At 46.4% G+C, this 16,089-nt stretch overlaps 1 protein-coding gene across 1 annotated transcript in view; it reads left to right on the top strand.

The window, feature by feature from the left end:
- The first annotated feature begins 2,247 nt into the window (after nt 1-2,247).
- Nucleotides 2,248-16,089, top strand: part of LOC106577818 (N-acetylaspartate synthetase) — a 19,800-nt gene continuing 5,958 nt past the window's right edge. The window contains exons 1-2 of the mRNA XM_014156174.3: nt 2,248-2,745; nt 4,056-4,220. Of these exons, the coding sequence (XP_014011649.1) occupies nt 2,430-2,745; nt 4,056-4,220 (481 nt within the window). The 5' untranslated portion in view covers nt 2,248-2,429. The remainder of the gene's footprint in view (nt 2,746-4,055; nt 4,221-16,089) is intronic.

Below are 16,089 nucleotides of genomic sequence, written 5' to 3'. Positions count from 1 at the left end.
CTCTCTCACTCACTTCAAAAACACACATACACACGCCCCGCACTCTCTCACTCACTTCACACACATACACACGCCCCACACTCGTATGAATACAAATGCAGAGCAACACGCCTCTTCAAATGCTTTTACACCCCCCCCCCCCCACACACACACACACACACACACAAGGTCAGGTTGAAGATAATCAGAGCAAGTGGGCTACAGCCAGTCGTTCTGTCCCAGTAAAGACCTCCATCTCTTTAACTAGTTATTAAGAGTCATGGTGCTCAGGAGCAGACTTTCTTATTGGTTCCCTAACCCTTGTGTGTTTGCCTTACATAACTCCAATCCTCCTTCATTCTATTTCTATGGTTTGCTGAGGGGTAAAGTGTTGTCCACTGCAGCCTCTATAAAATCACACTGACTGTGACCGAGGTCCCCTTGAATCTCCCTCTGCTATTGTATATCACCTGAAATATAACAACACATGTATGGTTATATGTATAGGACACTAATAAACAACCGTTCAGGGAAAAACGTAACGCATGTAGTCTGTCGATTCCATGCAGTCGATGCTGGTGTAAGATCAATCCGCGCATGCTCAGGACACCTTCTGATCCGTCTGCCGGCAGAGGGAGCTTCGGTTCAGTCCACCCGCAGGTGCTGCTGCTGTATTGCTGTGTGAAATGAGTGCGTCTTGCGCGCGAGAAACCTGCGATGTCTAGGCTATTACAACCTATAGTCTAATGCAAGGGCTACTCTGCCCCGTGCGCATGTTTTGAGGTCTGCGGCTCGACGCGTCGACGCGTCGACGACCACACACATTTGGGAATGTGTAGGTGTTTGGACAGACCTATAGACTGCATGGGATTGATGTGTTCTTGGGGAATGGAGTGGGGTGGGTGTGTTATCAACAGTAGGGCGGGAGAGGTGCTGATGATTCCAGTCTAAACCAATGATATATATATATATATATATATCTAGTCTAGTCTAGTCTAGTCTAGTCTAGTCTAGTCTAGTCTAGTCTAGTCTAGTCTAGTCTAGTCTAGTCTAGTCTAGTCTAGTCTAGTCTAGTTCTGTTCAATGCGATAGGCTAGTAACATCTCATACCTAACTCATTTAGAGCTATATAAATGCATTTTCTTCGTTAGGTTAATAATGCTAGTCTAAAAATTCATGAAAACGTCAGACAATTAAGATAATGCTTTAAATTCGTGTTTCCATTTAGGCTGCGCGCTATGGAACGAAGCCAATGCAAATGTGTAATGATTTGGTAGAGCGTTTGGCCTATGAAGGCATCCGCTAAGTGAAACTTTCTCCACTATAATATTGCTTACAGGCGTAATAAACCATAGGCATAATCGAGGACAGAAGAGACGTCACGTCACGGAATTGAATTGGGTGTAGTAGTAGCGGGACCATTGTAACGGCATTGGTTTATTATGGGCGGTGTCGCCCCTTTAGTGTCAACAAAACATCACCACATAAATGTGTATTGATATGATTGATATATCCAGTGAGGCATATGGCCACGTTTAAATAGAACACTGAATTAATGTAAACAGTCAATTGTAGCCTGTGTGAATAAATGAATGACGGGGAATTTAAATTACCTCATACTGTGCCATATAGCCTACACAGCCAGTCCTACGACTTAGGCTAAGGAATGTTCAATGATGATACACCGAAACGCCGTCGTAAGGAAAGTGTCGGGGGAAGGACGAGTGAGGCGAGAATAAAACCGGGGTGGAATCACTGCAGTGCAGCAGAACTGTCAGTCATGAGACCGGAGATCGAAAGAGGCACAACGCCGGGAGGAGCGAAGCGCCGCGCCGCAGCCACCTAACCAGCCATAGGCTACACAGTCCCACCATCACCAAGTGTCCTTTATATTTTGACGCATGAGATCTCATGCGTCCTCCTATGAACGCGTCTTATCCATTCTGGCAAGTGTAATTTCAGTCATCACTGAAGAGAGGGTTCTGGCGCAGCTCCCGCAGCAGGTACACCGGTGCAGGCCGGGTTGTTTGGGGTGAGCTTCAAAGGGCCCCATTAGTCTACATGTTCCGAAATACCCTTACGCAAGTCCACCCTCCCTGTCCCCCTCAAACACACATGTGTGGAATTTCGCCGGCACACCAGGAGCAATGTTGAGGTTTAAAAAAATAATTAAACCGGGTGCCTCACTCTTGTCTCTATCCGCCTATCAGAATCGAATAGAGAAGCGCCTGAGCCAATGTACGCGCTGTGCGGGCCAGCCCCTGAATCTGAATGCATCCGCTAGGGCGCATTATAAATAGGCTAAGTGCTGACCGGCAACCCTTGGTCGTGCAGAAACGCTCAGGGTTGCAACAGAAACACCCGCCGTCTTTTTTCTTTGCATATTTATAAACGCGTCGTATCCCATTTCTATTCTTACCAAGGTTCGAGTTATTTTTGAGGCCAGTTGCATGCATTGTTCGTCTCCAAAAATGGTTTGCGAGACAAAAATTGTTGCGGATGAACACGATGCCATACAAGGGACAAAAAAAGATTCTATTATCCTTTCCTCCTCGCAAATGTGGACTTCTTCCACACCGGCACCGAATCCTCTCGAGGAAAATGATGTGAGGAAAGATACGGTTTTGATCCGCGAGTTTGAGCGCACGGACCATGTGGAAGTGCGCCGCATCTTTTATGAGGGGATAATGGAGAGGATACCCAACACTGCATTCAGAGGCATATTACAGCAAAGTCAAACCCAATTCGTATATGCTCTTCTGACACGTAAGTGACACGATTCCCCCTATACTGACGATTTACTGGAGTGAAATTCGTTTAAAGCTGCCATTACTCATTGAAAAACGCTTTTCATTTTACCCATGTATGCTATGTATTTGAAAATGATTGTTGTAAAATACATTCTTAATGAATAACCCAACCCTACTAACACATGAAAACCAATCAATGCAAAATGTTTTTATTTTTAATTGTGAGTTGAATTGCAGTTGAAGGAAAGCTATAATCTGTTGAAGCATCAATGTGTGTGTTAATGGATAATTCGATGCCCTCTTTTCCTCGATTCCGGCATGTAGCTCAAGTGCCTTACAGCACCGCATCAAACCGCAACACAAAGGCATGGCTAAAACGCATGGTGCATGTAGTATGTAGTCGGTGCCCTGTTGGATGTGCGTGTAGGGCGCTACGATGCCGGTTGGGTTGGACGCATGAATGAATGAATTGAACTTGAGGATTGGCCCACAGTGTGCGCGTGCGTGCACCAATCGCACCCCCTCTCACCAGTTCCCATCATACACACATTTTACTGTACGTGCACACAACTGGCAGCACGACCAGCCGCGTGCGCATGCTGGCATTGTTTATAATTCGAGTGCAGATGTTAATTTCAAAATGTTCATCACGTACGTATGTACACCTCATTCCTTTATCTGTACCGTGGTAAGTACCATACAGATTAAACCATAAAAACCAACAAAACATCTATACTTCACTGTCGAAATGTTGTCTGAAAATTGGTGTGGGCTATCATGTGGATATGACGCTATTATTTGGAACCATGCCGCTACAAAGTAAGGGCACACTGTTGACAGTAAGCACGCCACATCGTGGTGCAATGGAGTAAAATAGTGTTGCATCATGCCAGGCTAGACGAAAACATAATAACATGCAATGCTGCTGCACAGCCTGTCTGTGGTGGGTTCCACTCTGGCGCCACCGTGCTGCCTTAATCAGAGAAATAGGCTACTCCAAAAAGCACCTACTGCAGTAAATGGACCAGAGTCTGAGATGATATTAAAAGGCTATTGGATGTGTAGGATATCTAGGCTATGTGTATAAACCTAAATTTGCACCCAGTAAAATAAATACATATTCAACATAGGATGTCATGTGATGTTTTTCAATTACTTACTCCGTATTACATGTGTGATATTAGGGACTGGTCTTATTTTGAAGAAGCCACATATAGTTCTTTTTGGAATGTCACTGTTTGGTTATGTGTGTGACTTCCGCCAAAATCCAACATTTGATTCTTTTTTCTGACAGGTATCGTTTATTTTTCTTCCTTATCTCCATAGTGATGTGCTTTGTTGTGACCAAATCCCTCGCGCTGACCTGCTGCGCGCCGTTCCTTCTCATGGGCGCGCGCTACTTCTACAGCCACAAAGTCATCCACAGCTATCTGGCCTGCGCGCTCCACACTGACATGGCGGACATCGAGGAGTATTACATGAAACCTACAGGTAAGAGGGGATAGGGCGCAATTGGACACAACACACAAACTATATACTGAATAGAATGTGACAATGAAATAGGCCTAATCTGTTGTCTTTGTCAGTATATAAAATGTTAATCCGCAGACCCATGGGCCCTGGCCAAAAGTAGTGCACTATGTAGGGAATTGGGTGCCATTTGGGACGCATGTTATGCGTTCAAAAACCGAGGCAGTCTGCCTGCTTATTAAGTATGCAGGGCGACTCGCTCCACTTTGTTACTGAGGGAGGGTTCAGGGCAAGCCACACTACTGGGCCTATTGATTGCGAGGAGGAAGCTGCTGATAGACTTTCTGCAGCAGTCGGCCAAGCCTCTGTGTCGGCCAAGCCTCGTTGGAGTCATTTCCTCAACTACATCAGTCCCTAATTAGGACAATCCATAAATCTCCTATGATCCAAAACACTTCGATTCTAAGAAGTGAGCTATGACACACTTCCTCCTTGTTCCGTTCCAAAACTTTAGGCTATAATCAAATCGCTTTCTCTCTCTGTCTCTCTCACATGCTGACACACACACCGCACACACACTTTTAGCCACCTCTACCCTACATCTTGGGGTCAATTGTCAGTTATTTGTGAATCTCCTAAAAGGCAGGTGTTTGATAAGCCTCTCATTGATTTTCCCCCTCTTGCTGACATTGTGTTCGCTAGGCTCCGTTATCCAGTGCACACACACACACACACACACACACACACACACACACACACACACACACAGTCTCAACTGGCCAGGGACAGATCAACGCCCCTATCTCATCTTCAGTATGTGTATACAGTGCCTTCAGAAAGTATTCAGACCCCTTGACTTTTCCATATTTTGTTATGTTACAGCCTTATTCTAAAAATTTTTTTTTTTTTAAATCCTCAGCAATTTACACACAATACCCCATAATGAAAAAGCGAAAACAGGTTTTTAGAAATAAAAAAACAGAAATAACTTATTTACAGAAGTATTCAGACCCTTTGCTATGCAAATTGAGGTCAGGTGCATCCTGTTTTTATTACCTGTGGTACATTCAATTGATTGGAGATGATTTGGAAAGGCACACACCTGTCTATATAAGGTCCCATGGTTGACAGTGCATGTCAGAGCAAAAACCAAGCCATGAGGTCAAAGGAATTGTCCGTAGGGCTCAGAGACAGGATTGTGTCGAGGCACAGATCTGGGGTATGGTATCAAAACATTTCTGCAGCATTGAAGGTCACCAAGAACACAGTGGCCTTCCTGCATTCTTAAATAGAAGAAGTTTGGAACCACCAAGACTCTTCCTGGAGGAAACTTGGCAGCATCCCTACAGTGAAGCATGGTGGTGGCAGCATCATGCCGTGGGGATGTTTTTCAGCGTCAGGATCGAGGCAAAGATGAACTGAGCAAAGTACAAAAAGATCCTTGATGAAAACCTGCTCCAGAGCGCTAAGGACCTCAGAATGGGGCAAAGGTTCACCTTCCAACAGGACAACGACCCTAAACACACAGCCAAGACAACGCAGGAGTGGCTTCGGGACAAGTCTCTGAATGTCCTTGAGTGGGCCAGCCAGAGCCCAGACTTGAACACGATCAATACTTATGTAAATGTGACATTTCAGTTTTTCATTGTTAAAACATTTGTAAACATTTCTAAAAACCTGTTTTTGCTTTGTCATTATGGGGTATTGTGTGTAGATTGTTAGGTCACGGCCTTATTTTAAAATCAATGTGGAAAAAGTGTTAGGGCTGGGAATTGCCAGGGTCCTCCCGATACGATATTATTGCAATACTTAGGTGCCGATACGATACGTATTGTAATTGTCAGGATTCTCATGATTCTATATGTATTGCGATTCGATACTGAGATTTTATTGTGATTCGATGATCCGAACATACTGCTCACCATTTGTCTGCTGCAGAAGGACAAGAGAGAGCTATGATAAAACCAGTTTTGATCAGTCATGGAAATAAAAAAAGTGTTGAAAACAAATGGTCTCCCTATTTTTAGGGAGACCATTTGTAAGAATACTGTTGGTGCAGGTACAGCCAACTATCGCAAAAATAATATTGCGATATTGTCAAAACGATACAATATATCGTCAGAAATAATATCCCGATATGTAACTGTATCGATCCCCCCATCACGATAATGTGTGTGCATGCATTTACTCGTCCCGCTGTCACAAAAAGCCATCTGTTATCTCAACCCTCTGCTCAGCGTGTGTGTGCATGGGACATACCAGGAACAATAGAGGCATGGGGGTGGGTGTTTAACTAGGGATTCTTAACGTCAAAGAGCAGGACATTAATTCTACAAGCTTGAGTTTTCCCTGACATCCCTGTGGTACTATCAACCAATCAATAAAGGCTGTGTCATTAATCAACCAATCGATAAACGCTGTTTCATTAATCAACCAATCAATCCATCCACTTTCACACCCCTGTTCTGCAGTCTATACCAAGTAGGGTCTGGCAGTATCCAGATTTTCATACCTTCATAAAGTTCCTGTACCATAGCAGGGTATACGGTATTAATGTCAGTGCAAACAGGGGCTGCATTTTCAAATCCCAACATAAATGTTTGTTGGGGTCCCAAGCAATGTTCCCTCACATTTTTGGGGGCACTGAGCAAATTGTAGGTATTTTGAGCGGAAACCTGAACATTGTGAGAACTTCCGGCGTGCGTTGATAGCGAACACTGAGGCTGTACCCTTACAGTTTTAGACAGTAGTCAATAGGCTATTGTGGCTATCTGAGCATAATGTAGGCCTACCAACTAAACCAATGGAGCAAATCCCATAACATTTTCCCATGGAAATAGCTTTTGATTTCTATCATATAGCCTATAGTATCCTATATATGGTGTTCAATGCAGGCCTACATTGCTTGAGACTTAAAGTTAGAAAAATAATAATAATTACCATACAGAGAATTAGACAATGTAGGCTACCCCTCTGCCTATTAGCTTATCTGTATATTCAAGCCTGTCTCAAAATACAACACTGCCCCCTTAATTAAGACAGAAGCTTTTTACCTGACTGGCTTTTTAAAGACAACTTGAAATGTAGCCTCGACGTTTTGTGATCTTGTAGGAAGCAGTAACTCCCCGTTGCTGACCTATACTTATCGAGAACTGGGCTAATAACTCGCTAACTAGAAAAGAATATCAGCAAATGTGCACATGCACAGCTCTGATCTGAACTGATCTGAAAAGCGCGCTCACTCACAGGTGATTGAAAGACCTATTATGGGCTACCCCGGCCAACAGAATTATACTCTGTTACACTTTGGCTCTGCCTACAACAAAATCAGACTCAATCTTGCAAAGTTAGATTTGTTTCGGTTTGTTGCATTGGAAAGGGGCTGATATAATGTTGATTCGATCACAGAAAAAACGTTGATGTATATAGTGCTAACTAATGGGGGGGAACTCAGTGACGTTCAGTCTCTTGTGTCTCTGCGCGGCCTGGCATGTCTTCTGCGCGGCAGTCCTGGAGGAGGTGCGTGGCTGCGCACACACTCAAAATTTACATAGTGGACGCTAGCAAAATGCTAACATGAGCAAGCGAACATAAACTAATTGCAATGACAGATATTCCAGCTCATTAAGTTCTACAACTATCTCAAAAGGCTACTCACAATTTTCTGCATGCACAAAACAAATATTAGACAGCAAGGCTCTTGTTCCAGGAGAGGATTGATTGGCTTGATCTTGCCGTCTAGCCACTTAGTTAGCAAGTTAGCAAACCAGATACATAGCTGGAGTGCTGAGCTGGAGATCATTTATTTGTCACATCTTAGATAACTTCTAGCTAGTTATAAACAGTGGCGTAGCACGTACCCCCGCAGCCCCTGTTGTTCTACAAGACATGACGAGGGGCGTGATTCGGCACAAGGCAAAACCAAGCTCCTTTACCAAGTTCCTAACTTCAACATTATGAAGCTTGGGCCCAATTCCTAATGGCACCCTATTCCCTATATAGTGCATTACCTTTGACCAGGGCTCATTGTGCTCTAGTCAAAAGTAGTACACTATGTAGGGAATAGGGTGCCATTTGGGATTCACTCAACCTTGCTCTCTACAGTGAAGGTATCTAGTCTGCTCCACACAGTACATAGGTAGATGGGCCAAGGTGACTCAACAGTTACAGCCACCTGATTCCTGGGCCCCAGGGCAGTGATAAGAGCGACCAGATGGGTTGTTGTCCTCATATCTCAGTCTGGGTCAGAGCCTGTCCCATACCGGGTCCTGCCTAGACAGAGCAGTCTACTTCCACATCCCAAATGACACACTAGTCCCTATATAGTGCACTACTTTTGACCAGAGCCCTACTGGCTACTATGTAGGGAATAGAGTGCCATTTGGGACGCTGTCTACTTGTCTGTTAGCCCCTATTCACTTCCCTGCTAATGACAGTGATCTCATTCTGTTCTGGGGGGTTAGTGGGTGCAGATACTTCACTACTATCACTCACTGTACCTGCTGCTTATTATAGCTCTGCTGAGAGAGATATGGAGACAGTGACAGAGACAGTCAGAGAGACAGAGACCGAGGCAGTCAGAGAGACAGAGACCGAGGCAGTCAGAGAGACAGAGACCGAGGCAGTCAGAGAGACAGAGACCGAGGCAGTCAGAGAGACAGAGACCGAGGCAGTCAGAGAGACAGTGACAGAGGCAGTCAGAGAGACAGAGGCAGTCAGAGAGACAGAGGCAGTGACAGAGGCAGTGAGGCAGAGTGTGTCAGACAAAGAGACAGAGAGAGAGAAAGAAGGCAAGGTAGAAAATGGAAGCATTTGATCAGGATATGGGGGAAGGTTTGCTCCACGTAGGGTCTCCCTTGGGAACTCTCTCTAGCTCGTCAGCTGAGGTAGCTCGCTATACACACAGTAGATAAACGTTCCTTCCATCCTTCCGCTCCCTCTCTTTATTGTTGAGGATGTCACAGTAGCTGTGGAGAGCTGGGTTAGACATCACCTGGAGAGAGAGAGTAAGACAGATAGAAAGACAGATAGAAAGAGAGAGAGAAAAAGTTTCATTCCAGTTCTAGTACATTCTTGATTGTCCATTCGAGAGGGGTATCAATCTAACTAGATGTCACTGAGTTTAATCTCTACTAACTTCATAGCAAATTTCAGTAAGTGGCTTATTCATTGTACAATGACACACCCCAAAAATATGTGAACTGCAAAAGCGCTTCTCAAAAAAATGGTTTTTTAATCGTTACTGGTAAAGAGCAATGGACCCAACAAGAGGCAAAATGAGATGTTAAAAACATTATTGTTTCTAAAACACTTTACTCCCAGGTGACCAATCATATGATCCGATCTTGGGTAACCAATCATGTGGTCTGATCTTTATGAGTGAGAGGGTGAGACACAGAAAAAAGCACATCTTCCTCTGCCTCACAACATCTTAGACGTTAACAGAGGGTTTTGGTTAGTGATTTACAGAAGAGGAGGGGAAGGGATTTTTTACGAAACCTCCAACTGTAGCAGTGAGAGGACCCGAGTTGTGCATGTACACACACACACACACACACACACACACACACACACACAGTGTGAGTGATGAGCCACCCAGGGCAGTAAAACTAATGGGAAAAGGCCAGTGCTGCAGCCTCCTTTGTGATTAATGCTCCTACACTGTCTCAGGCGCTAATGGAGCTGTAATGGAGACAGAGGGCGGGGTGTGTGTGTGTGTGTGTGTAACATACCAGGGGTAGTGTGTGTAATGAATGACAGGGCACAGGTTAGTGTGTATGGCAGATATGCTGGAGCTTGTAGGTCTTCCTGAGATGGGCGGGCTTGTGTGTAGCCATGTTAACTATTCATGCTTAAATAATGATTTGCCATCTGTTGTGAGAAGTGTGTGAGAAGTGTGCATATGAGTGTTTGTGCATAGATGTGCGTGTGTAAGCATGTGTGTGTGTGTGCTCCTGGTCTCATCTGTTAGGGTGACATGGGGACAAAACAATGATGTGTGTGGTATAGCTGTCCGGAAGATCCATATTCCCAGCATGCACTTTGTTCCCAGGAGAAGGAGCAAGCCACCTGGGGGGGGGGGGGTCCCATCCTATACCCAGAGATACCCTAGTAAACTCATTCCCTGGTCTACTGCGGGACAAACCAACACCCTGACTGTTAGATCAAGAGGAAATTTGCTTCTACCTCATCATGTGACCATGAGCAACCATGACCGACTCATGTCTGCTACACACACACACACACACACACACACACACACACACACAGGCACGCTTAACCCTAACAAAGGGATGATCTGTATCAAGTGTGAACACACACTAAAGCGGACACAAGCTGTTAATGAGCTTTTGTTTAATCTTACACACACACACACACAGCAAGGTTGTGCACTGTCTAGACTAAATGCCTATCAACTGTATTACCCTCATAGGTTTCATCTGAATGGATAGGCAATAATCTTGTTAAGCACAATAAAAAGGGTTATGGAGGGAGGGTGGGTCATATCATAACATCACACCATATTCTCCTACCAATGCACGCCCACGGCAGGAAGCATATTCTTTTCCTATACCAGTTAGAATAAAAAAATCTGTCACATTAAAATCCTGAGGAAAAAATCTTTCCAAATGAAATAGTGTTTAAAGCTTTTGTAATAGCTCTCTCCTCGTTCCATTCCTCCTTACTGCCCTGGTAGAGTCCTCTCCACTTCCTTCAAACCCGGGCTATGATACCCTCACACCCTACTGTCTACTCCCATCCCCATCTACCAGGGTCCTATGACCCCCCCCTCTCTAGTCAAGCTAGCTCCTAGTTCTCCATGTCTGACTCTTAACCAGCTGATCCCTTCTTCTCAGAGCCAATGTTTCTCAAAGGAGGAGGAGGAGAATAGGGAGGAGGAGGAGAATAGGGAGGAGGAGGAGAATAGGGAGGAGGAGGAGAATAGGGAGGAGGAGGAGAATAGGGAGGAGGAGGAGAATAGGGAGGAGGAGGAGAATAGGGAGGATGGAGAAGGAGGAGAATAGGGAGGAGGAGGAGAATAGGGAGGAGAAGGAGGAAGTTGAGGCTCTCGCTTCAGTTTTTCCAACCCCCTGCCAGCTAGAATGCTAGACTCCACCACCTGTCTCACACAGGTGAGCCGATGGGTACTCTCTCTTCTCCTCCAACACCCCCCCTCTCTGTCTTGTCTCTCTGTCTTCTCTCCTCCTTTCTCTGATCCTAGCCTATCAAATCAAATTGTATTCGTCACATGCTTTGTAAACAACATGTGTAGACCAACAGTGATATGCTTACGGGCCCTTCCCAACAATGCAGAGAGAGGAAAAAAGAGAACATAGAAAAATAATAACATGAGGAATAAATACACAATGCGTAACGAGAATGTGGCTGAATGCACAGGAGACCAGTCCGAGTCAATGTGCAGAGGTACAAGGTCGTTGAGGTAGACATGTACATATAGGTAGGGATAAAGTGACTAGGCAACAGGATAGATAATAAACAGTAGCAGCAACGTACTGTATGTGACGAGTCAAAAGAGTTAGTGCAAAAAAGGGTCAATGCAAATAGTTAAATAGTTAACCAATAGCTAACCTGACTAATTATTTTGCGATCTTATGGCTTGGGAGTAGAAGCTGTTCAGGGTCATGTTAGTACCGCTTGCTGTGCGATAGCAGAGAGAACAGTCTATGACTTGGGTAGCTGGAGTCTTTGACCATTTTTAGGCCCTACATCTGACATTTCCTGGTTTGGAGTTCCTGGATGGCAAAGATGGGCTGTACGCACTACCCTCTGTAGCGCCTTGCGGTCAGATGCCAAACAGTTGCCATACCAAGCGGTGATGCCGCCAGTCAAGATGCTCTCAATGGTGCAGTTGTAAATGTTTTTGAGGATCTGAGGGGCCTGTGCCAAATCTTTTCAGCCTCCTGAGGGGGAAGAGGCATTGTTAAGCCTTCTTCATGACTGTGTTGGTGTGTGGACCACGATAGTTTCTTAGTGATGTGGACACTGAGGAACTCAACCCGCTCCACTACAGCCCCGTCGATGTGGAGGGGGGGCGTGCTCGAGCCCTTCATTTCCTGTAGTCCACGATCAGCTCTTCTGTCTTGATGACGTTGGGGGTTGATGTCCTGGTACCACACTACCAGGTCACAGACATCCTCCTTATAGGCTGTCTCATCGTCGTGTCGCCAGCAAACTTAAGGATGGTGTTGGAGTCGTGCGCGGCCACACAGTCGTGGGTGAACAGGGAGTAGAGGAGGGGACTAAGCACACACCCCTGAGGGGCCCCCGTGTTGTGGATCAGTGTGGCAGATGCCTACCCTCACCACCTGGACGTGGTGCCTCAGGAAGTCCAGGATCCAGTTGCAGAGGGAGTTCAGTCCCAGAGATCTGAGCTTAGTGATGAGCTTGGAGGGCACTATGGTGTTGAACGCTGAGCTGTAGTCAATGAACAGCATTCTCACTTAGGTGTTCCTCTTGTCCAGGTGGGATAGAGTAGTGTGGAGTGCAATAGAGATTGCATCATCTGTGGATCTGTTGGGGCGGTATGCGAATTGGAGTGGGTTGATGTGAGCCATGACCAGCCTTTCAAAGCATTTCATGGCTACAGATGTGGGTGCTACGTGTAGTCATGCGATAGTTATTTAGACAGGTTACCTTGGCGTTCTTGTCCACATGGTCTATGGTGGTCTGCTTGAAACGTAGGTATTACACACTGGGTAAAGAAGAGTTTGAAAATGTCAGTTGCCTCTTTCTTTCATCCTATCTGAAGTTAGTGACCCCGTACAGAGATAATTACAGCTAAGTGGTATTTAGCTTCTCTAAATCTAATAAATTGAATCGGAATGAAGTCAAATAAACGGGATGGCGCTTCTTGAACCATGGAACCAGCAGTTTAGGAATTAATACTGTGTGATCCTGCTGAGCTTTTACCAGAGACCAAGGCTGTGTCTCAAATGGAACCCTGTGGGCCCTGGTCAAAAGTAGTGCACTATATAAGGAATAGGGTGCGATTTGGGATGCATGACATTAATTGCTAATATATACACGGGACATCTTAAAGATGCACTCCAGGATCTTAAAGCACAACAAATTGTATTTGTAACATATCATGCAAAAATATATAACGATTATGATAATAATAATTTGCAGGACGTAACATATTATACAAACTGGATGACATAGTACACAATATAATGGCTTAGTACACAAAAAACGGGGACTACTTTTGGCTCATGAGCACCACTTTCAAAACTACTGGCTGAAATTATACAATGGTTTGAGAGTGCATCTTTAGCAGAATCATCTTGAATATGTATAATCTATTAATATCTAATATTCTATTCACATTTGAACTATTACTAATCTATTAATAAAATGTTTGATCTGTAGTTACAGCAACACTAAAGTGGTGTGTATCTTACACACATCACATGACACACGGCCTGGGCTGGCGTGCCTGGTTGTCCCGTCCTGTCTGTTGGCACACTCTCTGTTCTGACAGATGGTGGCGAGGGCTTCAGCTTCCCCGTACCTCTTCCTTCCTACCTGTCCCTTCCTATCTCCCCCCTTTCTCTTAGTATCTCCCCTCTTACTTCCCCCCCTTCCTCTTAGTACCCCCCTCCTCTCCGGCCCCTCCTACCTCCCACTTCCTCTGAGTACCCCCATCTAAATAATAATAATAATTATTATTATTGGTTGTCCCATCCTGTCCTAAATAGGTTTGCAAAATACCGGGAATAAGCAGCAATCCTCCAAACAGGATTTCTCGAAACCAGGAAAGTTCACGGAATTCTGTAACCCTGACTGTTGGCACAGGCTCTGATCTGACAGATGGTGGGGTGGCTTCAGAGGCGTGCCCACCCCCGCCCTCCTACCCCCGTCCAACCTCTCCCCTCCTACCTCTTCTCCCATATCCTACCTCCCTTTTCCTACTTCTCCCTCCCCTACCACCTTCCTCTTACTATCCCCCCTTCTACCACCCCTTCCTCTTACTATCCCCCCTTCTACCACCCCCTTCCTCTTAGTCTCCCCCCTCCTACCACCCCCTTCATCTTACTATCCCCCCTCCTACCACCCCCTGCCTCTTAGTATCCCCCCTCCTACCACCCCCTGCCTCTTAGTATCCCCCCTCCTACCACCCCCTGCCTCTTAGTCTCCCCCCTCCTACCACCCCCTTCATCTTACTATCCCCCCTCCTACCACCCCCTGCCTCTTAGTATCCCCCCTCCTACCACCCCCTGCCTCTTAGTATCCCCCCTCCTACCACCCCCTTCATCTTACTATCCCCCCTCCTACCACCCCCTGCCTCTTAGTATCCCCCCTCCTACCACCCCCTGCCTCTTAGTATCCCCCCTCCTACCACCCCCTTCATCTTACTATCCCCCCTCCTACCACCCCCTGCCTCTTAGTATCCCCCCTCCTACCGCCCCCTTCATCTTACTATCCCCCCTTCTACTGCCCCCTTCCTCTTAGTATCCCCCCTCCTACCGCCCCCTTCCTCTTAGTATCTTACTATCCCCCCTCCTACCGCCCCCTTCCTCTTAGTATCCCCCCTCCTACCGCCCCCTTCCTCTTCGTATCCCCCCTCCTACCGCCCCCTTCCTCTTCGTATCCCCCCTTCTACCGCCCCCTTCCTCTTACTATCCCCCCTTCTACCGCCCCCTTCCTCTTAGTATCCCCCCTCCTACCACCCCCTTCCTCTTAGTCTCCCCCCTCCTACCACCCCCTGCCTCTTAGTATCCCCCCTCCTACCACCCCCTGCCTCTTAGTATCCCCCCTCCTACCGCCCCCTGCCTCTTCGTATCCACCCCTCTCTACCGCCCCCTTCCTCTTAGTATCCCCCCTCCTACCGCCCCCTTCCTCTTACTATCCCCCCTCCTACCACCCCCTGCCTCTTAGTATCCCCCCTCCTACCACCCCCTGCCTCTTAGTATCCCCCCTCCTACCGCCCCCTGCCTCTTCGTATCCCCCCTTCTACCGCCCCCTTCCTCTTACTATCCCCCCTCCTACCGCCCCCTTCCTCTTACTATCCCCCCTCCTACCGCCCCCTTCCTCTTACTATCCCCCCTCCTACCACCCCCTTCCTCTTAGTATCCCCCCTCCTACCGCCCCCTTCCTCTTACTATCCCCCCTTCTACCGCCCCCTTCCTCTTAGTATCCCCCCTCCTACCGCCCCCTTCCTCTTAGTATCCCCCCTCCTACCTCCTCATTCCTCTTAGTACCCCCCCCTTCCTACCTTCCCCTCCTTGCCCCCCTCCTACCTCCTCCTCTCCCCCCTACCTCCCCCTTCTCAGTACCTAACATCTCTACTCTCATCTCTCTCTTCTGAGATAAAACACTAATTAGCGACAACTGAAGACCAGGGTTGGGGTCAATTCCATTTCAATTCAGAAAGTAAACCAAAAACCAAAAGAGAATTGGAGTTTCAGTAAACTTCCTGAATTGACTGGAACTGAAATGGAATTGACCCCAACCCTAAAAACACTGACATTTTACACCGTAATTTGAATCTGACCCTTCCAAAGTGGAGCAGCTATTCCAAAGCCAGCTAACATTCTCCCGCATTGTGACTACAGACAGGGAGAGTCAACACTGGAGAGCCTCCAAGTTGGACCAAGTCCTAGAATCCAAAAAGTCATTGTTTGACTCACTCTGAACTCTGCACACACAATGATGACCAAGGTCAAAGGTCAAATGGGAAAATATCCCAGCCAACTAGTCACTCTGCTTGCAGATCTAGCTTCTAATACTCTCCCCAGCTGTGGTCAGCGACCCTCTCCGGGATGCCCACATGTCATGCTGTGTCTGGACAGGCACACTTGTTACCGCGGCGACCGGCCGTAATACATCTGACAGTTGTTTTATTCAATCATTAATCCACTGAATCCCA

The sequence above is a fragment of the Salmo salar genome, chromosome 18, assembly GCF_965601325.2.
Source record: "Salmo salar chromosome 18, fSalSal1, whole genome shotgun sequence".
NCBI lineage: Eukaryota > Metazoa > Chordata > Actinopteri > Salmoniformes > Salmonidae > Salmo > Salmo salar.
Note: the sequence above shows the minus strand (reverse complement) of the source record. Positions and strands in the feature narration are given on the sequence as shown.